The sequence below is a fragment of the Panicum virgatum genome, chromosome 9K, assembly GCF_016808335.1.
Source record: "Panicum virgatum strain AP13 chromosome 9K, P.virgatum_v5, whole genome shotgun sequence".
NCBI classification, from domain to species: domain Eukaryota; kingdom Viridiplantae; phylum Streptophyta; class Magnoliopsida; order Poales; family Poaceae; genus Panicum; species Panicum virgatum.
The window spans coordinates 5,313,507-5,336,395 of record NC_053144.1 but is presented as its reverse complement, the minus strand read 5'-3'; the positions used below and the strand labels follow the sequence as shown (position 1 = coordinate 5,336,395).

Here is a 22,889-nt window from a genome sequence, read left to right as displayed (position 1 = left end):
AAATAATTAATTACACAATCTAACTGATTAGCACGAGATGAATCTTTTAAGTCTAATTAGTCTATAATTGGACATTATTTGTTAAGTGAAAAACGAAATGTGCTACAATACCAAAATCAACAACTTTTGATGAACTAAATGACAGAGGGGCAAAGGGAAAAAGCGGTAGGCATTGCCCCAACATTGGGCCAGGCTACAAGAGAGAACCTATTCGGATCCCCCCGGATCTCAGGCTCAGATCGACCTCGGCTCGGGAAGCGATCGAACTCCAGCTTGAGGTGGCAGGCTCGCTCGAGCTCGGCTCATGGACAGCCCTCCCCATCAGGCTCAGGCTTCCCTTCTCTCTGACTCCCCTCCCTTCGTCTTCTTTCCCTGGCGGCGCCGACTGGGCGAGCGGCAGCGCCATTCGTCACGTCTTCGCCCAGCCCTTTGCCGGCGACGAGCATCCACCAGGTATGCCCGCCCCCTTCTCTTTCCTTCTACTGTGCGAGACGGAGCACCCCAAACCCTAACAAAATTATTTGTGTTCGGATCTGATCCAGTTACAATATATTACCTACTAACTTCAATTTCCTATGCTGGGGCCGCCCCTGATTGATTGCACTATAGATCGATTTTCACACCATAATTCAATTATTTGTCTTTGATCCATTGCCATGCTCAACGTTTTGAAATGGTGAGCTTGTACTGCCTTCTGATCATTTTATAGTATATTCTACAGCATACACTAGAAGGTAACCCTTAAAAAACCACTGGACCATACAATTATACTGTTTGTTAGACAACAAGCGCGTGCATTCATGTCAAAGGAAATACCCCTGGGCGCTGTGCAGGTCCAAAATTCGCCATTTGTCATTAAAATTTGCAAAAGACAGGCTCAGAGTCCAAAGTATGTTAATACAGCCCCTCTGGTCGATTTATCCCTGCTTATCTTTGATTACTCTTAATCACTAGGAAAAAGGAAAATTTCTCAGGGCACACTATTGCGCAAGTGCCTGAACCAATTTGTCATCCCATGAAGCTGAATCGAGTACTGGCAAGCATGTGCCAAATTACATCTTCAGTTGATGCTGCTGAGTGAGCTAGATCTGTTGCTGAAATTATGAGGGCTCCCATAACAGTCCACATGCTTAGGTGCTGTTCAACCAAAAGATGCATAGGATCGCCACTCAAACTATTCTAGATCTTTTTGAGCCTTCTTCATACCTATTCCCTAGCCTGCTGGATTGCAACTGTAATGCTCTAGGTGCCAACATTTAAGTTTTTTTATGTATACTAGTGTGAATGGTTCTCAAATGTCTTTACAGTTTGCCCAGCTTAAATCCATCTAGAGAACCATGTGCGACTAAACCACACAACCGTACAGCCGTACCAGGCTACCAGCATGAATATGGGTCAAAGTGTGTTGTGCAACAGCTTGTGTTAGGAAAACTGATCCATAGTGTCCTTATTCTGTTTTCTTTTATGACAGGAAAGCACCTCGTTCTCAAATGAAGCACATATTCAAGATTGTTGCTATACTGGTAGCAATCTCAGCCATCTGGGTTGCACTCCTTGAAACCTCAACTGTTCCTCGAAGTTATACTTGGCTGGTCAGTGTCATTGATTTTCACATGTAAATTCTTAAAAATATAGCGAAGGTGATTCATAGTTTGTTTATGAATTTGGTTGTTGTTTCAGCTTCCAATCTACTTGGTAGTGGCTCTTGGATGCTACGGCCTTTTTATGGTTGGATTTGGACTTATGTTCTTCCCAACTTGCCCTCAAGAAGCTATACTACTGCAACAGGTTAGCTACTGAGCTGGGGCTAAATTTCTGAGTCTATCCATAAGACCATGACTAAACTGAGGAACCTTGGAAACTTATTGTCTTGAGCTGTTATTGCATTATGCTGCATGAGTTTTCATATTGACAGTGGCAAGTACATGCCGAATGACATTCCTTTTCTTTTTTTTTTGGTGCTCTAAGACCATATGCTAGGTTTATTCTGACATGTTTGAGCTTTGACTTACTATACAGGATATTGTGGAGGCAAAGGAATTCTTAGCAAAGAAGGGTGTTGATGTGGGCTCCGAGTGAGGCTAATTTCAGCAATCGACATTCATGATCATTTTGAAGGATCACCATTCTATTCCTTGGAATAGACTACATTTTGGATACTGTGGCTAGAAATATACCATTTCACTATGTGCTGAACTATTACTAACACAGTTTTAGTGAGTTGACATGTTACACTTTGTCAAAGATTGGGGACATATTGACGTGGTGTTTTTAAGTTTCAACAAGTGCATTGCTATTCTAGGGATATTTGCTTCCTGCCTCGATTTTGTATCAATGTATTGTATCAATTACGTCGTGTGGTATCACCTTATGATGTTGCTTGCTCTTGCAAGCCCTTTTGATGACTCGTTTTTTGAAATTTTGTGCAGAACTGTCATACTAGTATCTTTCTGTTGATATAACCGCGATTCTCTGAAAAAAAAATTCCAAGGAAACGCCATCAGCATAATGCCACAGAGATGACTGATCCTCCGTGGAAAGGATGACAACATGAACGATAGTAATATACATTTCCTCCAACTTTAGCCATTGAGTTATGCATAAGCTGAAATTGAGGGGAAAGGTGATCGGTGTTTACATTAACAATAACATTGTTACTTCGTTTACAAAACAATGAATGAATGATCCAAGGTACACATGGGAATCCATATTCTATGCCTTGATGCTTTCTGAAAATGAAAGGTTGCCACTCAAGGTTAGCAATACATTACAAACTAAATTAGTCATCAAAACTAAATAGCTTACAAGTTACAAATATCGATCATTGGCTGCAGAGTTTATGCACACAGCCTATAGCATATGAACCAAAAGAAAAAGGAACGCTTCTTTCTTATTCAACTTGCGACAAAGGTTTCCTACCAATAATCTTTACACGAGCAGAACCCATCTCTGAAATGGTGAAACCTCGTTGCATCTCTCACTATAATCTCCCTGTCCACAACCTTGGAGATGAACTTGATCGCGGCATGGCAGTCATTGCACACTCGTAGGTTCTTCATGATCCGCAGGGTCGTCTTCTCTGGGGTGTTGATGAGACCGAATGCAATGGCGAGCTTCTCGCTGTGGCGGCTCAGCAACTCCTCCTTCAGCTCGTCATCAACATCGTGCAGAACAGAGTTCAGATCGGGGACAAATCCTGCCTTCTTGATCTCCTCCCAGATTTCAGTGGCCTTCTTGTAGATTGCATCCCTCTGTGGATGCAGTACATCGTCTGCTCCAAAGACGTGAACCTTGTTGTGCACATGAGTCCAGCTGAAACCAGTCTCCTTCTTCACTGCCTTGTCCTTCCTCAGCTTCCAGATCCTTGCCGCGTCATTCCACCTCCCACAGGCAGAATAGACATTGGAAAGAGCAGAGTAGGCGCCACTGTTGTCAGGATCAATTAACAACAGCTTCTCCGCGGCGAGTTCTGCTAAATCTGCATTCTTTTGCACTCTGCAAGCTGAAAGGAGTGAACCCCAGATTATTGCATCTGGCATGATAGGCATCCGTTGAATGAATTCCTGAGCTTCTGTGAGCAGGCCAGCACGGGCCAGGAGATCTACCATGCACGCATAGTGGCTCATTTCCGGTACGATGCCATGCTCATTCTGCATCTGATCATAGTACCTCTTCCCTTTGTCCACAAAACCAGCATGTGTGCAAGCTGAAAACACACCAATGTAAGTTATGCGGTCTGGTTTCACACCAACGCAAAGCATTTCCTCAAAAAGGTCAATGGCTTCTTCTCCTAAACCATGTTGTGCCAATGCCACGATCATCGATGTCCATGTGACTGTCTCCTTGCGCCAGCAAATCCGATCAAACTCTCTTCTCGCCAATGGCACACTGCCTGACCTCGCATACGTTGTGATAATGGCATTGCTGACAGAAACAGATTGCTCCTGTAATGATCTGATAGCCTTGCAATGGATCTGCTTTCCATAATCAAGGCATGTCAGGCTTGCACAGGCACTAAGAATAGCAGCAAGCGTATAGCTGTTTGGTTCTGGGCCACTTTTGATCATTGATCTGAAGAGCTTCACGGCCTCGTCATTTTGACCATTCTGCTGGTAGCCAACAATCATTGCGGTCCAAGCAATGACATCTCGGTTGTTCATAACTTCGAAGATTTCCCTTGCCTGCTTCATGTCCCCGAGCTTGACATAGCCTTCCAGGAGAGCAGTGAAGGAAATAACATTCAGATCGGAAATCACTGCCTGATCCATGATTCTCCTTGCAGTCTCAACACTTCCAGACTTTGCATAAGTTGAGATGAGAGCATTTATGATCTGACTGCTGTATGGCATTCTTTTTCTCAAGATATAAGAGTGCATTTGTTTTCCCATCTTCAACATGCGAAGGTTAGCGCAAGCTGATAAGACACTGGTTACTGTGAATGCATCTGGCTCCATGGAAGAATCACTCAGCATTCGTGAGAAGAACTTCAATGCCATGTCATCAAGCCCATTCTGGTTGTACCCTGCTATGATAGCGTTCCAAGAGACAATGCTTTGTTCTTCCATGTTATCAAACGTGGACACAGCAAAGTCCATCCTACCCTGGCGGGCGTACAGTGACACCATGGCATTCCAGCTTGACACACTACGCACTGGCATCCTCTCAAACACAGCCGTTGCTGTCTCAGCATCCCCAAACTTGCCGTACATGTTGAGCACCGAGTTGACCACAGGCACGTAGCTACTCAGACCGAGCTTGACGACAAAGGAGTGGACCTTCCTCCCAATCCCGCTGGCCTCCGTTGCGGCACACGCTGAGAGCACGTTGGTGAGCGTGAACTGCGTCGGTGCCAGCCCCTCGCCAACCATGCCCACAAACGTCTTCACGGCCTCCCGGAAGCGGCCGGCGCGGTTGAGCCCGACGATCATGATGGTCCAGGACACCGCGTCCCGCTCTGGCATTTCGTCAAACACGGCGCGGGCGTCAGCGAGGCGGCCGGACTTGGCGTACATCGACAGAAGCGTGTTCCAGGTGAACGCGTTCCGCCGCACGGGCGGGATCTCGTCGAACAGGTTCCGCGCGTCGCGGAAGGACCCGCCACTCGCGCTGGCACCGGCGTAGTACGAGAGGAGGTTGTTGCGGAGGTAGGCGCTGACGAGGAGGAGGCCCGCCTTGACGGCGTGCGCGTGGATGGCCCGGCCTGCGGAAGGGTTCGCCGCGGTCTGGCAGAGCTGCAGGAGCCGCGCGTAGTGGTCGCTGGCCACGGTGGCCGCTGCCACCATGGCCGCCGGCCGCGCCGCCTCGGCCCCGGCTGCCAGGGCGGCATTTTGCATGTCCTGGAGGAGCTTCGGTGTGCCGACGACCATGTGAGCCTCCATTTTTAGGGGTAGCGCCCATGGGAGTATTTGTTAAACTAGAACATAATGCGCGCTCTGCGCGCCCGATCACGACTTGTATACAGTATCCAATATCCATGCAAATATTCTAATAATATTAATATTATTTTTTTATAACAATAATATTAATATTGTTGATTGAATGGTATCTGCAGCTCATAGGTGCTGTGAAAACCATAAATTATATTTAACAATCAGTATTAGTAGCTACCAAACATTTTAACAGGTAACGTAGAATACTGATCCAAATAAGAGTGGAGTACTAAGATATTAAAAGGAGGAGATAACACACTTTGTAGTCATCCGGTATCCAAAAGAGTTTCACTGATGTTGAAAACACCAGGTTATAAAAGGGCACACCCCCAGAGACTCCCACTCGAGTGGGGTCTGGGGAAGGGAAATATACGGGCAAGCCTTACCCCCACAGTAAACTGCGGGGAGGCCGCTCGAACACACGACCTGGCACTTCGGTGAGCAAACGCTCAACCAACTGCACCAGGCCTGCCCTTCATATAAAATGCCTAAATATATATAGCACCAAGCAGCAGGGCATCAGATGCAGATCAAGGCATGGTTGGAACTGTGTAAACATAAAATAAGCTGCTCCCCTTCTTCCTTCTAAGCATCGTCATTTGGAACTGTAAATATAGGAACGATAGTTAGTTGCTATAGAGCTTATTAATAGCCGCACGAAGAGTTTACAATAAATCTAATATTTTGAGGAGGCAGCCATATTTGAATGAGGATCTGATGTTGAAAAAAATTAAAGTGATCAGAAGCATCTCTATGGTACCTATGGCTATGTCTCTCACATATACTCACAATTTGGAAGAGAAAGATATAAAACAATAAAGAGGCACATGTAAAAAATTATTAGAAATTCTATGTTGACATTCAACTTGAGAGGAAGGCTGTTGTCTAGGTAGGCAAATTATATAAACAGGAGGATATGTAAATAGGGCAGCAATATGCAAAATCAGATATCTTTTTGCATTGCTAAGTAGAGGAAGATGCTTACATTAGTATAAATGATATATGCACTATCAATTTTATAGATACTATGATATACCAAATGTACAACTTGGTGACGACTAATAAAGATAATGCTTTACGATCAAGTGCAGCCATGATCTAGTCGGTCTATCTATTTTATTTGCAGTTTGTAGCAAGGAGATACCTAGATTTAGAAATGCCATGTTCACAACCACGAGCTTTGCTTCCAGTGTCTTTATCAAGCAGTAGCTTATTGATGATTTTCTTGTTAGAGGAGTAGTGAAACCTGAAAAATAAACATGCTAGTTACCATGATATTACTTGACATGTTGAAGAAAACAAATTTATGTTTATAAGGTCGATCTTTTCTTACGATAGTCTTTTCTATCTTTGTTGCAGAATTGCCTGCTCTCTTGATCCAACTGACTTCGCTAGCGAACGAATCCAGCAGACTCCAGACTTTAGTTACTTTTTCGCGGGGCGTCTATACATAACACGCACGACAGCAACCGTCGTTGCCGCAGGAGGTCGGTCCACCGTGGGCCGCTGGATGTGCACCCATGAACTTGCATCATAAAAGATGTTCTAAAAATAAATAAAAAATTGTTTTAGAAAGACAACAATATTTTGATTGTGTTGTTACTAAGGAGATGTAAAAATGTTCATCATAGAAAGATTGTTTAAAGATAAAATAAATTATTCCAAAAATAAAATTTCATATTCTAAGAAAAATATTCTAAAAAATGTTTTAGAGCAAAAAATATTTTAAATAATATTTTTCAAACGTAGGCAAGTGTGATCTAGTTTTGAAAGTCTTAACACAAAGATCACTACGGTGTAATCATAATTTGATTTAGATAATTAGTTTGTGAAATACAAATTTTTTAGTTGGAGTATATGCACATAAACTGAGATATGTCAGGTGAGGTATGCAGCCGCTAATTTTTTACACTTAAATGCTCCGTGAGTGCTGTGGTTCGTTTGAGGCAGCTAGCTAGAATTGGCCCATGAAAATAACAGATGGGCTAAAAGCATGTGCTAGCAACCGTGACGTGGTGTATTATAGTCTGCGAGCATGAAGCAACCCAGTTCTCAAAGCAACAACAGACCCATCCATCTTACGCCCCTATACATGACGTGGCGAGGAGCAGAGGCCACCGCAAGCCGCGAAACGCGGACGAGCGAGGAGGAGCTACCTCTCTTTAATTAACCCGATTCTATGGGCGGAAATATAGACGGTCTGGCCCATTTGACTCTTTCCCGCAACTAGAGGGAAGTGAAGTGTGCCCACCAATGAGGCAATGATTAAGACCCGACAAAGAAAAAAAAATCGTCCTCATCGTCTTCTCTTCTCGACTTCTCCCCTCTCGCATTCTGCTCCCGAATCAATCGGCACCGCCGCATCCAAGGGGAGGAGGAAGATGACGGTGGGCATGATCAACGCGAACCCGGTGGTGCACGAGCGGCCGGAGCGCGCGGCGCACCCGCACGCGGCGGACGCGCTAGACCCGCTCGACGTCTTCGGTACGGTACCACCAGCCCTCGCCTCGCTCGGTTTCTTCTCTTGAGCCCTTGCTTAGCTAGCTTAGCTTCGCGGGGTAGCTGGAGCTGATGGATGGGTGTGCTTTCGCGGTGCCGTGCGCCAGATACGGTGCGGGACATCAAGGACCCGGAGCACCCGTACTCGCTGGAGCAGCTCAGCGTGCTCTCGCAGGAGTCCATCTCCGTCGATGAGAAACTCGGCCGCATCCAGTACGTATGCTGACTTTATATCCTCGCACTCCATTGTTGCACTTGTACTGTCCTTAAAAAATGTTCATGCGGAATGAGCTCTGGAATCTTGTGACTAGGGTATGGCAAGGGGTTCGGGATTGTGCTTAAATGTCTGGAGGCGACTAAGATATCTTCGTGGTGTCCATGTGCTATATCGGTGTGACTCTTAGATTTCTCTGAATTCTCAGAATCCTTGTGGATTTGTGGTTGGATTGTGCAACGCTTGTACAACCTGGCTTGCTGGATCTGGAATTGCTTATTGACAAGATATATAAGACTATAGGCGCCTAGATGTATGTTTCCTCCGTTCTCCTTGTTTGAGGTTTACCATCAGGTGTAGGTTATGTGGGAATTGCCTATGCTTACTAGTGGATCTGTGATAAGTTGTGTAATCCTGAGATAATTTATCTGTTCTTTTAGCATATTTGCACTCCCACGGTTATGTGCATGCACTTACCAGTTTCCCTGATCTTGCTGTCCTCTGTGTTTGTTTAGAGAGGACTCGAAACTGGACAGTAGTAGTTGCGACACAAAATATCCACAATTGAATGATCCGAATAATATCAATTCCTTTTTCAGAATCAGCCCCCCTGAACAGTATGGGTAGATCCTTGGATCCCTATTTATAGGAAGAGGAAGGACCATTTCTCTTGACCCTTCTGCCCCTGATCACTAGTTACATTCTCGGGATCCTAATTTTCTTCTTCCTCTTGGTTCACACGGATCATGCTTCTCCTCCAGCTCCTTATACCTCCTCAACTTGGACCTTCGGCCTGTCATCTTTGGAAGACCACCCTTCTGATTGTTACATGGATGGAACTCCGCATCTTGACTCATCCCTCGGCTTGATTGAAGGTAAAAGTCAAGCCCCCTGGTCCTTACACCTCCTCAACTTGGACATTCGATCTTTATCGCCATCTCGTCTGCTCTGCAAACCAGAAGGGAAACTCTTATCTGGAGATTACCTCTTCGCTCGATCGAAGGTCAGGACCCGATTTGTCGCGCATTGACTAACTATTATGTAACCTTCGGCTCCTTACCCCTGTCATACTAGCTGCACAACCACTTCAACATTCGAAAGTGATCTCCTCTTAGGCTATCCCCAACACGCTTGCCATGCACATTCATTTTACACGCTCTCAGGGTTTGAGGTACTGAGGTTGCGTTGTCTAATCTGGGTGCATTGCTCGACTGTAGAAATATGAGAACTCATCTCTAGCTTGGACTCATTTTTGATAATTGCTTAAATCTTGCGATTTCCTGCAGGATAACCTTCACTCCAACTGTGCAGCACTGCAGTATGGCCACTGTAATTGGTCTGTGCCTCCGACTTAAGTTGATGCAGAACTTCCCTCCACATTTTAAGGTGCTTGTATGTTTCCCTGTTTCTGGAATTAATATAACCATTTAAGATGCTTTGTAATTCAGGGTATGCCCTATGCCATTTTAAAGCTATGCTTATGTGAGCTGATTAATTCAGTTTGCTTCTATCATTCTGTATTATGAAATACTGTCAGATTGGCAGGATTTGATCTATCATTTGATAGTTAATGTTGTTTATCAAATAACCTAAAACATTTGCATATTTGAAATTCTGTGACCAGAGCATGGAACAAGTTAAACACATGGTGTGGAGTGTGGACCAGAGAAAGAGAACCAAGCAAACCTGCAATATAACATTCATGAAATATTTTCATAGACCTACCGTCAATGCACCCTAAATCTGTCCTTTTGAGCCTCAAAATTTTAGGGCAATGGCAGTTACCAGCAATGAATATTTATTTTGATCTGACATAGGATGACGATTGGCTACATCGGTATAGCATTCATGAAATATTTTCATGGATCTATTTTGTTTCATATATTTAACGAGCCATTTTCCTAAAAAAAAGTACATTGTTAATATACGAAGGTAGCTATGCTGTAACTGAGCTGCCAGTTCTTTATTTTATTACATTCTCTGAGCACTGGTCATTACAGAATATGCCAGACCCCACTTTGCTATTCTTTACATTTGAACTAATTTACAGGTTGACATCAAAGTTGCCCCAGGCTCTCTTGCTAATGAAGAATCAGGTTTGTGCACTGGCAAGTTTATAACTGATATGCAGGCTAATATCTAAGATTAAAATATTTGGTGGCTCAACCACTGTCTGTGGGTCCACATACTTATTTTCATATAATATCTTTTCCCCATAAATTTGTTTTAATGTATCATAAGGTTCATGTTCTTGAATGCCAAACTAAGCATTATTTGGTAAGCATATTTGAAATGATATGTTGCAGCCTATCAGCAGAGATGCCATTTTGACCAGACTAACATGTAACTAGTAGATCTTTTTTTTAAAAATAATGTGTTTTGCTTCATCTATCTTTGTTTGAGTACTAGGTTATCAAAGTACTAGACTGATCACTGTAAAATTATAGCATATGTTTGCATATTTTTCTTTGTTGTATACACATGAATATGACATTGGGAAGTAGGCCAACCTTACCAGGCACCTTTTCTATCTGCAGAATACCAACAGTATATAATGCAATTGCAACTTTGTCATTTTAATATTTAACATGTGATTGTTAATGAAATGACAGTAAACAAGCAACTGAACGACAAGGAGAGAGTTGCAGCAGCCTTGGAGAACCCCAACCTACGCCAGTTAGTCGATGAATGCTTATGCTCCAATGATTCATACTCACATTAACTTGTTCCATGCTGCTACTCAAGTCACAACCTGCCCGCTGTACAGTAATAATCATGCATGCTGTAGTTTGCCCTGTATGTTGACACTATGTTGTACCTGACAACATATAATTAACTGGCTGAGCCATCCTTTTTGCCGTTTAAATTGTATACATCCCAGAATATGGCTAGAGTTCGTATGCGCGCGCTTATGTGACATTAGCATTCCAAAGCAACGGTTGTATGTTGTAAAATCCTGACCTTGTTGACTATCTGTACCATAAGTCAATTATGTTCTTCGTTATGTTTGGTTCGAATTCCGGCATTACTGCCCATTATACCAGAGGTTAATTATTATTTTTGTTATATTGCTTTTGGTCAACTGCTCTATCATTTGCTACCTGCTTTGAGAGAACTCACAAGAAGAGGAACCGTGTCGTGCTTTCTGTAGCCTCCAGAGTCCATAGTCGGTAAGAAAAAAAGTGTTCTGATGTTTGTAATTGGCTATGCACACCTCAGTTCCAACATAATCTGTCCTGAGTCAACAGCTGGAAGTCATCTATATGGAACTTGCTCTGTGGAACAATGAGATGACTTGTTGGTCCTCCCTTTCTTTTCAGATGGAAACTTTGCATCAAATACTCGTGTTAATTACAGCAAATAATTGAGGGTCAGAGTAGCCATCTTATATGCCTTTTTTCCTAACAGATGCTACGACATAGTGGCATCTTTATTCTGTGAGAAATCTGATCAAAGAGTGCAACTGTGCGTGCAGTCAAATATGGTGTCACAAAGCATTTTAACGAACCACACAAATGACTAAAATCTCCGAAGTGGCAATGTGATGATTTTTTCAGGGAAAAAAAGGAGATGATTTTCTAATGTTGTTCATATATCATAACCTACAAGAGATATATTAGATAAGTTTTGAACAAAAGTAAGCGAAAACTTCGTTTTTTAAAAAAGGAGCGAGAACTTCTTCGCAGCTGCTCATCAATGACCAAGAAATGTAGAAAAATCTCATAACATTTATCTAAGACAAGCATTTCCTACCACCCTATCCCTGGTGACCTGGCAGATGAATCCAAACGGGCAACCTTGTGGATGGGAGCTTTGGAAGAGGAAAAAAAACACAAGAAAATTTCCTGCCGCAATTAATCAAATTGTAGGACCGATAGCGAGGGAGATATTTTGAAGGATCGAGGCGATGAATGGAAGCGTGTGAACTGGTAGTAGCCACTAAGCCACATCCCCACTCCACGTGGGCCGGCAAATAGATGTCGTCGAAAATCTAGCCCCGTTAGATTTGTGGTCACGGATGCGAAACCGTTGATCTTCTTATGAGTTTTTTATTTGGTTCAGAAAAATAGTTATGTACAGTTTCTTAGTCAAAAATTAAATTTATAAAATATCTTGAAAATGCTACTATACTCCAATAATAAGTGGTCTCAAGCCAAGATACAAAGTTACAAACGGAGCCAGAAAGGGAGTTACCTTTCTGACGGAAATTAAGTGGTCGAAAAATTTATGTTTGATTAAATCTATCCCCCTGCAGGCTTGCAGACATAATTAGACTTTTTTTTTTAAAAAAAAACTATCCCCATCATCCATTGCCGTCCTCCGACCTTGTCCTCGACTCCTCCCCTCGTCCGCGTGCCCCGCATTCCCGGCTTCCGCCATTTCCCAACGAACCTTTCCGCCTGGCCGCGCCGTCGCACGCATCCTCAAGCTTCCCGCGATCGGAGCTCGTGGGCTCGAATTCCCTCTTGTGTCGTTGCCCGCTGCCGCTGGCCCTGGGCGCGCCGATCGATCCGGACTTGGAATGATTCATCCAGACCTAGTGGATCGATTCAAAATATCTCTGACTCTCTCCTCCCTTGGTCTTCCTTCCCTGGCGGCGACGACTGGGCGAGCGGCGGCGCCATTCGTCACGTCTTCGCCCAGCCCTTTGCCGGCGACGAGCATCCACCAGGTATGCCCGCCCCTTCTCTTTCCTTCTGCTGCGCGAGACGGAGCATCCCTAACCCTAACAAAACTATTTGTGTTCTGATCTGTTCCAGTCACAATATATTACCTACTAACTTCGATTTCGTGTGCAAAAATTATCTCTCTTTTTAAATAAATTCGCAAAAATTATCGGGTGTACATGTGTACACCCGTGTCCTATGCTGGGTCCGCCCCTGTTCAGTTCTTTGATTTGGCGATTCATTTGCTGCGTGGTGGAGTGCTTAATCCGATTTATTTTCTAAATTTCTTTTGAGGCTCAGCCCCACGTCAACTTCGCCCCTTTTAGGTGGCGTTTGGATTGTGGGAAATGGGGGGTGGGAAAGGGAAATGATGCTGGATGGAAATCATAACCAGGGATTCAATAGGGAGAATTGCAATTTTTTAGACATATGTGCTGGGTAGCTGTTGTTATTCTGATCATTTGGTTATTCTTCTGTTCTATTTACCTATAGTTATTGCAATTAGAGTTCCATCAGTTTAAGTGTATGGAATCAGTTGAGTAGATGTATTTGTGGTCAATTGGTCCCGCTTTCAATACAAGTCTAGCATCTTGGATAGTTGGTTGGTAAATGTGTGGCCAAGTTAGCATGATTTATGTTAGGGTCGCTTCAATTTAACAAAAGATTACTTTGTTAAAATCTCTTGTTCTAAACTTTTGTCCTGTTTGCAGGTAGTGGAATTGAACTGTTCTTGAGGCTGCAGTTAGAGATTCTGCTGTGTAATCTACATATTGATGTCTGTGGCAATGCGATAAGGATTTGTCTGGGTTAGATACAGAAAGATGGGTGACGGAGTGGCTTTTGAGGCGGCACGGAAGATTATTATGCACCCGCTTTATGCGCCAAGATCTTCACCTTGGCTTGATTTGAAGGTATTCTATATTAGGGTGAGCAATTGTGTGGTGGGTGAATCTGCACCGGAGCATCTCACACTCAACCACATCCCTTTGTCACCAGATACAGTTATTGAGGTGAATGGCCAGCGGAGCAGCATGCACACGGAGTTCATATCCTCGTCACTCAGAAGAGACAGGGTTGACAAAAAGACTGAGGAAGCTACATTTGTGAGCACAGATAATATACGGATGACAGGGAGTGTCAGGTTTCAGGTGTTTGATAAGAATGATCTCTTGCTCACAGGAGATCTAGATTTATGCAATGCCAATGGAGTAGTTGGGGAGACAAAGAACAGTGGCAAGAAATGGAATATGAAGTGTCAATCATCAACATCATGTAATGGCTTCTTGAAGGGAAAACTGTCCACAGGTTCGGAATATGTACAGCCAGCCATTGAGGTTTATGTTGCTGGCACTTTCTCTGGCACACCTATCATATTAACAAAGACGATCCAGCTTATATCACGAAGGAAGTCTGAAATGAAACTAAAGCTTGATTCCATTCCTGAGAATGAGGCAACTGAACAACAGAAAGAAGAATCAGTTGAAGACTCTTTGAAGGTACTTACCATCTGTATCGGTGACCATTCTCAAATTTCTTTAAAAAAACATTCTCAAATGCTTTTATCCAACTACGATCCCATATGTGCACCTTTAGCCTGAACCATACAAACACTTGTGCTTGATACTCACTTGAGAGTTTTGAACTATTCTGACTTTAAGAGACTTCCCCAGTACATATCGCCATATTATTTCATTTCTCATGATGCCCACAGCCCACTAACCCAGTTTGTACATAGCTTCCATAAACTATTGCAAAGTTATTATCATTTATAGAATATGAAAGAAAGTTGACCTAATGCTAGTATCATGGTTGATTGGTTGTATTGTGCATTTGCTACTACCTCCTAGAACTGTTTTTTTTTATATAATAATAAAAAGAAAAAGATATGGAAGAGTGTTGTTGTTGCCTTGATGCTGGTAACTCTTTTATGAGGATGAATTGGAGATAATAACATACCTCTTTACAGCCATTACATCAGCTGAATACCTATCCTGCAATGCAACCTTTTGTTGAGGTGCACACCACACATTTGATAGGTAGGTCCTTGGATAAATTTTTGTTTGGGCAGATCATGTACGTCTGATTGCTGGCGTACCCATCTGATAAATGGACTGTAGAAGCTGTTGAATATTCAAGGTGCTCATGTCTGCCGTGCTCATATGTTCATTGGAACTGGGAGCTTAGGTAGCCGATTTGTACTGTACCACAAGAGACGGTGTCCTATCTTCCATGAGAACACCCAGTGGTCAAATTTTGACAATTCCATTTTGATCTTTAATGAAGGAATCTCATTTGCAAATTTTGCAGCTTTATAATCTTATCTACTGCAACTCTACGAAATGAGATTACCAGTAAATGCAAAAGGATAGAAGGTGTGAAGAGAGATCATTAGCTTTGCTAAGAAGTTGTCTCATCTGTAGAACGACCAGCTCTTACTGCTAGTTTTAGAGAATAAGATGATTCACTCAATGGAAATTCTCCAGTGAATATGGATATAACAATGAGGATAGTAATGTTCAATGCAGACTATGAGCTGTTCTTCACAGCATTGAGAAGACGTTCACTGTATTCATGGATATTCAACGTTCAGCACATTAATTTACACATAGTTGTGGGCCAGTTCGTGGGACACATTCTTTAAGCTGCTTGAACCTAATATATCCTATGTAAAGCGTGAGGCATTTATGGTTTATGTCACTGACATATGATAGCATACTTGTCTTTCGTGTTACTTGCTTCAGGTATCGGAATTCCAGGATTCCAAATCAGAGACGGATGTGGATGTTGACTATAACAGTTTGTACTCAAGGCAGGACTTTATAGAGGGTGAGGACGGTGAGCTTTCATGGTTTAATGCTGGTGTCCGTGTCGGAGTTGGAATCGGCCTTGGCGTTTGTGTGGGTATCGGATTGGGTGTCGGCCTGCTGGTCCGTACATACCAAAGCACCAGTAGGAACTTCAGGCGCCGACTGCCCTGATCGGCAAATGATCCCCATGAGTGTAGATTTGTATCTACCTTGGTCTTGTAGGAAGCTAACTGTCCACCTTTCATGCCCATGTTATAGATATAGATGAGTGCGATCTTTTGTTCTACCCTTTCTGGAGTCTCTCTGGGTATCCGATGCTTTCTTTTTTGCAATTCCAATCATTTTTGCCCCTTGCGATGTAAATATGAGTCCAGTCAAAATAAGAGTGAAGTCACTTGCTGTCATTGTGAACATCGAATGGTTGTCTCCGCATTCTGGGGTCTTGAATTAAATGTGTTGATGAAGGAGCTTAAGTGACTGACGATTGCTGTGTGGTGTGAGGGTGATGTTGCACCAAAAAAATTGTTGAGAGTCATGTGTCATCCATCTTGTAAATAGAACTCGATTAGGTGCCCAGTTATTTGAGTCAGCTTTTTTTTTTGGCAGCTTTTTCCAGATTTTGTGCACCGTGCATCTCTTGTGGCCTTGTGGGTGCACCTGCAGTGTGTGATCTGTGCTCACCTTTTAGGTTTATCCGTCTTCAGAACATAACTTGTGTTAGATTCTCTTTTCTCAACCTTTAATATGCAAGTTGGTAATAATAATGGTGCGTCCTGTTTGTGTACCTGGAGTGAATCTCACATTCTTTTGTTGTGTTTGCAACTATGATTTGCACCAATGGCCATCCAGAGCCGTGCACAATTTCGGAGGATAAGTGCTCCCTGTAGGCCCCTGGTACTAAGCTGTTATAACTGCTCCTTATCATGCTGTATTGGCAAACTCAAAACTCTTTAACAAAAAAAAAAATCTTTGTACCACAAGACGTAAGTATCTTTCCGAGCTTGTTCCAGTACGGAGGAATGCTTGTAAATCACATCATCTTCATTTATGACCCTTTGATTAGCTTTCTAACATCTCTTTTCTTTTAAGATAATAAAAAATCATATTCCATCCACCTTAAAAGCCGTATCAAAAAAAAATAAACATAAAGTCACAGCAAAGTCCTTCGCGTTTTCGACAAATCCACATCATGGTCAAATGAGATCACTCCCACTACCACCTAACTGAAAGCTACAAGCCTACAAGAGAATCCAGACGCGGGGCATTGCTTGCGACGGGGGTGAACCGGGGATGGAATGCGATGCAACCAGAAGCAGCAGCAGGTGGCCGTGACTTCCAAGGCAATCCTCCCATTCACACCCCAACCGAAAGCACCCAGCGCAAGAGATTGACATGGCGGCTCTCCCCGGACGAGACACCTCACCCTCTCCTTCCCCCGCTCGCCGCAGGACTCGGTGAGGAAAGAGGTTGAAGGCAACGAAAGCCCTGGAACGCCCGCCCCTCGCGCACCAACCCGAGGGAACGCCCCGTCTGCTTCTCACGCACCTAACTGGCTGACCAGCTGACGAGAGAGAGGTTCTGAGGTTCATGGTGCAGTGCCCAGTGGGGGAGGGAGAAGAAGAGGAGCGGGCCAGCGGGGCCTCGATTCCTCCTCCGCCGCGGGGAGATGGCCAAGGTGCCTGATCTCGGCTCCGACTTCGCCCAGAAGCTGCTCAAGGACCTCCGCCGCCGCCGGGAGCGCCTCGGGTTCGAGTCGGCGCCGCCGCCGGCGCAGCGCGGCACCGCCAACGCCGCCGCGCCTCGGGGTAAGTTTCGCTTGCTCGCCGGCGCTTTCTCGGCCGTCGGTATGTTCGCTTTGCACTGGCATTGTGTTCCTCCCTCTCTTCTCTCACCTTTTCTGAAAACAAAACGTGGCTGGCACTGTGCTTTTGCTTTTGGAGTTCCTATTTTGGAGGCTGGAATTCCATTTTTGGATGCATTTGTTTGTTATTCAGAAGAACACCATGTTCAGATGATAGTACGTAGTAGTAGTGGATTATTTAGTATTTGTCATGTTCTCCAGATGCCTATTCAAATTCTCGTAAACCACTTCAAGTTCAGAAGCCTCAACAAGCAGCTCCAGCTCCCCGGGTAGGAAGATCAGAAGCAGCAGCAAATAAATCACTAGTAAGCAGCGAAGCTTCAAACGATCGAATACTTATTGTTCTCAATTTTGCCTCTCATTTAACAATCTTTACTGCACTTGCAGTACCGGCAAGGCAGCAGCTCCAGTGCTGGACCCGGGAAGGCGCGCCGCCATGACGCGCCGGCCGTTGCCCAGTTGCACGCCATCGTGCCATTCCAAGGAGGTGCCGGAGGAAGCAAGCGGACAGCGCCCGCGGCCAACGCCGGCGTTGACGTGCAGATGGCGCTGGCCCTCGCGCTCAGCACCAGCGGCAAGCTCCAGAACGTCCAGCTCGTGGCGCGGCAGGGCGCCGGCGGCTCCGTGCTCTTCGGCGACCCCGGCAGGAGTAGGACGACGCAGGCGCGCCACCTCCCGACTCACGGCGCGCACGTCGGCAAGGTGGCGATCGGCGTCCAGAAGCTGAACGACATTCTCATGGCCTACTCCTCCGGTGGCGTGAGGAGGGGATCGGTCGAGATTGGAACGCAGCTGCTCAGAGGCGCCATGGACCTGGAGGAGTCGCTGGGCATGCTTATGATGCTCCAAGATGCCTCGGATTACCTGGAAAACTCAGGGAACGGCAAGGTTTTGCTGCTGGAGGGTGGCAAGGAGAATTGGAAGAGCGCGACGCCGCGTTCGACGAGGTCTGCTTCTGCAAGGTTGGTGGAGATCCTCGACGATGGTTCAGAGACCGAGCAGGGCAACGATGCAAAGAGCACATCAGATGCTTTTATGCAGATCGTTCCTCACAGCTTGTCTCAGAATTACAGATCAAACCGAAGCTCACCTTTGCAGCTTACTACTGCCACAAACAATTCCAAGAGCAATGCTGCAAGTGGTGAGAAGGATGGTTCAAAGGTGAGGACGCCCAGTCTGATTGCCAAGCTGATGGGGCTAGAGAACCTTCCATCAGCAAAGGCAGTCGCAGAGCGCAAGGGGACAGAGAGGTTTGTAAAACCTGAAGCAGTACCAAGAAGGGTGACGGCGACAAATCCGATGGTTGGCACATTACCAATACGGATTATAGCTTCGGAACGGGTTCCATCCAAAGGACAAATCAAGAATTTTCAGACGAGAGAGTGGAACATTACCTTGACAAAGTCTGAAGAACATGTACTGTCTAATAGATTTTCACATCTCACGGCTGACAAGCAAACAAGGCAAACCATGAGACAGGTGTTAAGTAAAGAGGAAGGGACAGAGAGAAGAGTTAATCTAAGCCAAGTAGTTGATGAGAAAATCGTCCATCAGGGCATGAAATTGACTGAAGACAGCAACCAGCAAAAAACAGCCATCAGTGCAGGAAAAAGGACAAATTTCCTGCAAAGACTTAGGAAGAATGCAAAGAACAAACCAGTCACAGAAGAGAAATACATTGTTCAAGAAAATAAACAAAAGCTCGGAAAGAAGCAACCGACAAGCATAAAACAGAGAGACAGTGAACAGACAAGGAGGACGAGAGAGAAGTTTAACAAGGAGAACCTTGCCACTCCTGAAAACAAGACTCGAGGAAAGAATGGTAGGACTGTCAGGACAGATCAAATGAGAAGGCAACCGCAAAGTAAGCCGGCAGATAAACACATCATGGAAAAGAAGGTGCAAAATTATAACCAAACGCAGGGTGAAACAGCCAGTCTGAATTATCACCCAACACAGTCACAGAGTGAAACATGCAGTCAGAATCTAGAACACAAGAGGTCACTGAAATCGAAACCAACGCATATGAAAGAGAAGTTTGAATATATTACAATGATAAAACTGAAGAATGGAGAGGACACAAAAGTAGATGATACTGGGGCTCATAAACCGCCAGATAACACGTCCGGTGATGATGGCGTATTCAAACAATCTGCAGCAGAGATGGAAGATAGCAGCACTACTAGTAGGATTTCGCCAGAACAATCTGAAAAGCAATTCACTGAAGAAATCATTGATCCAATCACTACTGTTGAACATAACACTGCTGATTCAATTGCTGAGACAAATGTAAGTTTTATGAATGAGAGCATTCTGCATGAATTATTACAGAAAAAAATATTTACAATGCTGATGATTTTTTTTTTTGCTGCTCCAAACATGCAGGATGACGAAGTCGATCACACATCCAGTGAGACTACAAAGATACTAGAAACAACTTCTAAGGGAGAGCCACAGGAGCAACAACTGCAACAAATGAAAGAAGTGAATGACCAATCAAGAAATGGTACACATACTCTTTGTAGAACCAGTTGTTTACTTTATAGTAAATTGAAAGAATTTATGAAGCTGATGTTTACTTATAGAAATCTACATGCCTGAACCAAGGCGTTGGATTATTGTTGTTGTTATTGTTGAATGGACAACCTTGTTCTGTTATTGCAGGTTTGGATCATATCATGAAGCCTGATAACCTTAAAGATTCGACAAATCACAAGATGAATGTTGTTTCATGTGATTCATTCACGGAGAACCAACTCTTGCTTATGGAAATGTTGCTGAAGGATCCCTACTTACTCGAATCTGCTAAGGCGATAACCGGACTCCATCCAGTCAGTGTTATCCATGTGAACACAGGGAAGTGGTTAGACAAAGGAAACAAGGTTCTTTCAGACGTAGGACGGGAAATAATCAGAAGGAAACGGAAACGAACTGAGGCGATGGTCGATGTTAGCATGAAGCGTGTTGCTAATCCAAAACTACAGACCTTGGATGATCTTATCAGAGAATTGGACGGCGACATTCAGTCTCTGAACATCCCCAAGAAACCTCATCAACAGAGTGACAATAGCACAGCTGAAAACTTGAAAATGGTACTCCTCAGTGGCATTGAAAGTACACATTCGGATGCGAACTCGGTGTGGGACTTTGGTTGGAACCGCATATGGGAGTTACCGATAGAGAAGAATGAAGTCGTCATGGATTTAGAAAAGAACATACTGGGTGGTATCATCACTGATGTAGCAAGGGAGCTTATTGGTGTATCATTACGCCATGGGTACTGTGCCTGTGAGGCTTGACTAACTTTTATGAGTTTCTGTACATATATAAAAAGAGTGTACCTGCGTGATCTTTGGTAATATTCAAATAAGTATTCTAGCATAATTTGGGCACCGTTACTCCTGATTGTAAGTTTCGAGTTCGTGTTCTGCTAGACAGGCTTCTATTAATGACTGCAAGCCCCCAAGTCTTTGTTTTCATTGTCCAGAGTTTGTGCTGTACTGTGACATCACAATCAAAATTCTTCAGTGACTGGTGGTAACAAATTGGTTCCAGTGCAACGAAAAGGGAAGATACCACAGGAACTGGGATGGTCAGGGGGACGGAGACAGGCGCAGCCAATCGAACAGAGATCTATCAAGCCTTTCGAATTGCTGCAGGTTGCGCTTGGCTTGCTGTTCAATTCATGGCATGTGCAAGCAGAGGCTTGAGGCTTCACGGAGCTAGGCCCGGCATCCAGGAGGAAGGAGATGAACTCTCAACTAAGCGATGGTCTGAACGACTGAAACCGGCGGCGCTCCGTCGAGCTAGCCAGTCGAAGCGCAAGCGGAGGCGAAGTTCTGGGAGCGCCTGCTGCGGTTCTCAACTCCGAGCAGGAGACAGGCGCAGGCACGACGTGCGCGCTTCCCGCGATGGGCCGGCGCTCCGGCGAGCCACCCCGTGTCGTGGACACCGGACTCACGGAGCTCACGCGGCGCAGCTGCAGAAGTGGTGACTGGGCGTTCAGGTGTCGGCGGCACGCGCGCGCACCGGTGCAGCCGCGCAGCTCGACACCACACGCTTGCCAATGGGGGAAGCCAACGGCCGGGCGGCTCGCAATTGCCGACCCGGGCGGACGGGGGTGGACGGTATTTGAAATACCGTCCACCCCTAGGTCTTCTCAACCGCTGGATAGGAATTGTACGGTCCAGATTGGGCGGTTTCTCTAAAAAAAATAAAAAGATCGGGAGTGCTTGCTCTAGGAGGAATCGGTGGCCGTCGTCACCAGGCAGGCGCGGCCGCGCCGGAGCCGGATTGGCACCAGTGCCATGGTGGTGGCCGGCGTGGTGGCGCACGTCCGTGAGCTCGTCGGTCGAGGACGCGGGGAACTTGGATTTGTCGTCGCTTCCTTCGAGAAGAGCCCTGGCGAGCTCTGGCCCGTGCAAGCGTCCGTTGGGCCGACGGCTATCACCTTTCTAGTTTCTAGCTAGCTAGTGCCCACTGCCTAGTTCGTACTCAACACATGAGAGTAAAACTGAATAACAACATAAATACACTATAGAAAATGATCAGAAAGGTGCCATGGCTTGAAGTAAAGCTGCGAGGTCTATCTAAGGGTTCCGGGTATCTCCGAATTCGCTTGAACGACGTAACTCCGGAAGGGTGCCTCTTCTCTTCGTCGGGCAGCCCATGGCGTGTGCTGTGATTTTCTCGACGACGCAGGTGAAGCGCCCTGTGAGAATCAGGCCAGCATCGTTTACGCCATTGATGTTCAGGCAGCCAGCTTCAACAGGTAGCGCGGCAGGGTAACAGATGAACTGCCTTGCATCCTCGTGTTCACATCACGCTAGCGTACATCCGCAATTAGCTATCCGATTACGAGCTGGTGCAGACCTGGCCAGAGCAGCCAGGGTGAGCGCCAGAGCATGCAGGCATGTCAGTAGATCACGCCAATTTCTTTCGCATCGACATGAACTGCCACTGATGCAGGCCTGTCAGTGTGTTTTCTTTTAGAGAGAGACTTACGTTGGCTGATTCTGCCACTTGAAAGGCCCGTCAGTGTTAATATCGACAATTTCAGAAATAGATCTTCAGACAACAACACAGCTTCCATCTCCGGAACTAATGACTGATGCTTAATCTGCAGCAGTATTGTGCTAATTCGTCGGAATAAATAGGCTTCGAAGACCTTGAGGCAACAAGTGCCAATCTGCCACCGCCACATGATGCTTTTGTTTGACTTGGCTTTCTGAATTCCAAAAGCAACGAATCGAGGAAAGGTACAAGCAGCAGAGAGGCTTCACGCCTTCACTACAGAGGCCCCGGGGTCCAGGAGGAAGGACATGGACTCTCAAGTGATTGCTGAACGCGGCGGCGCTCCGTCGAGCTAGCCGAGGCGCAGAGCGGAGGCAGCGTCCCGCCGTGGTTCGCAGC

The 22,889-nt window shown here is 45.2% G+C and overlaps 5 protein-coding genes across 6 annotated transcripts; 4 read left to right on the top strand and 1 right to left on the bottom strand.

Moving 5' to 3' along the window:
* Positions 1-223: 223 nt before the first annotated feature.
* LOC120649593 (dolichol-phosphate mannose synthase subunit 3-like) lies at positions 224-2,407 on the top strand. Its single transcript, XM_039926431.1, has 4 exons — positions 224-453; positions 1,472-1,592; positions 1,681-1,788; positions 2,020-2,407. The coding sequence occupies exons 1-4, from the start codon at positions 305-307 to the stop codon at positions 2,077-2,079; spliced, it is 438 nt and encodes a 145-aa protein (XP_039782365.1). The 5' UTR covers positions 224-304; the 3' UTR covers positions 2,080-2,407.
* LOC120649590 (uncharacterized protein At1g01500-like) lies at positions 344-16,400 on the top strand. Of its 2 annotated transcripts, none has more exons than XM_039926429.1 (3): positions 344-453; positions 13,520-14,305; positions 15,551-16,400. In XM_039926429.1, exons 2-3 carry the CDS (start codon positions 13,631-13,633, stop codon positions 15,785-15,787), a joined length of 912 nt encoding a protein of 303 aa, XP_039782363.1. In that variant the 5' UTR covers positions 344-453; positions 13,520-13,630; the 3' UTR covers positions 15,788-16,400. The 2 variants fall into 2 exon arrangements, with proteins under 2 accessions (XP_039782363.1, XP_039782362.1); XM_039926428.1 differs by lacking the exon at positions 344-453 and adding an exon at positions 12,444-12,814.
* LOC120649589 (pentatricopeptide repeat-containing protein At2g22070-like) lies at positions 2,612-5,391 on the bottom strand. The gene has a single exon (XM_039926427.1). It carries the CDS (start codon positions 5,376-5,378, stop codon positions 2,916-2,918), a length of 2,463 nt encoding a protein of 820 aa, XP_039782361.1. The 5' UTR covers positions 5,379-5,391; the 3' UTR covers positions 2,612-2,915.
* On the top strand, positions 7,633-11,159 carry LOC120649592 (protein AE7-like 1). The gene is made up of 5 exons (XM_039926430.1): positions 7,633-7,913; positions 8,036-8,141; positions 9,429-9,528; positions 10,193-10,238; positions 10,755-11,159. Exons 1-5 carry the CDS (start codon positions 7,691-7,693, stop codon positions 10,862-10,864), a joined length of 585 nt encoding a protein of 194 aa, XP_039782364.1. The 5' UTR covers positions 7,633-7,690; the 3' UTR covers positions 10,865-11,159.
* A 517-nt stretch (positions 16,401-16,917) lies between the features above and the next one.
* Positions 16,918-20,956, top strand: LOC120649588. Its single transcript, XM_039926426.1, has 5 exons — positions 16,918-17,421; positions 17,679-17,782; positions 17,865-19,766; positions 19,863-19,983; positions 20,142-20,956. The coding sequence occupies exons 1-5, from the start codon at positions 17,283-17,285 to the stop codon at positions 20,774-20,776; spliced, it is 2,901 nt and encodes a 966-aa protein (XP_039782360.1). The 5' UTR covers positions 16,918-17,282; the 3' UTR covers positions 20,777-20,956.
* The last annotated feature ends 1,933 nt before the right edge of the window (positions 20,957-22,889 follow it).

Bases quoted from the DNA above. Each gene is read 5' to 3' on its own strand.
- LOC120649590 (XM_039926429.1), top strand. From the start codon at position 13,631: ATGGGTGACGGAGTGGCTTTTGAGGCGGCACGGAAGATTATTATGCAC. The intron at 14,306-15,550 runs GTACTTACCATC...TACTTGCTTCAG, and splicing joins CAGTTGAAGACTCTTTGAAG to GTATCGGAATTCCAGGATTC.
- LOC120649588 (XM_039926426.1), top strand. From the start codon at position 17,283: ATGGCCAAGGTGCCTGATCTCGGCTCCGACTTCGCCCAGAAGCTGCTC. The intron at 17,783-17,864 runs GTAAGCAGCGAA...CTGCACTTGCAG, and splicing joins CAGCAGCAAATAAATCACTA to TACCGGCAAGGCAGCAGCTC. The intron at 19,984-20,141 runs GTACACATACTC...CTGTTATTGCAG, and splicing joins GAATGACCAATCAAGAAATG to GTTTGGATCATATCATGAAG.
- LOC120649589 (XM_039926427.1), bottom strand. From the start codon at position 5,378: ATGGAGGCTCACATGGTCGTCGGCACACCGAAGCTCCTCCAGGACATG.
- LOC120649592 (XM_039926430.1), top strand. From the start codon at position 7,691: ATGATTAAGACCCGACAAAGAAAAAAAAATCGTCCTCATCGTCTTCTC. The intron at 7,914-8,035 runs GTACGGTACCAC...GCCGTGCGCCAG, and splicing joins AGACCCGCTCGACGTCTTCG to ATACGGTGCGGGACATCAAG. The intron at 8,142-9,428 runs GTACGTATGCTG...GATTTCCTGCAG, and splicing joins GAGAAACTCGGCCGCATCCA to GATAACCTTCACTCCAACTG.
- LOC120649593 (XM_039926431.1), top strand. From the start codon at position 305: ATGGACAGCCCTCCCCATCAGGCTCAGGCTTCCCTTCTCTCTGACTCC. The intron at 454-1,471 runs GTATGCCCGCCC...CTTTTATGACAG, and splicing joins CGGCGACGAGCATCCACCAG to GAAAGCACCTCGTTCTCAAA. The intron at 1,789-2,019 runs GTTAGCTACTGA...CTTACTATACAG, and splicing joins AAGCTATACTACTGCAACAG to GATATTGTGGAGGCAAAGGA.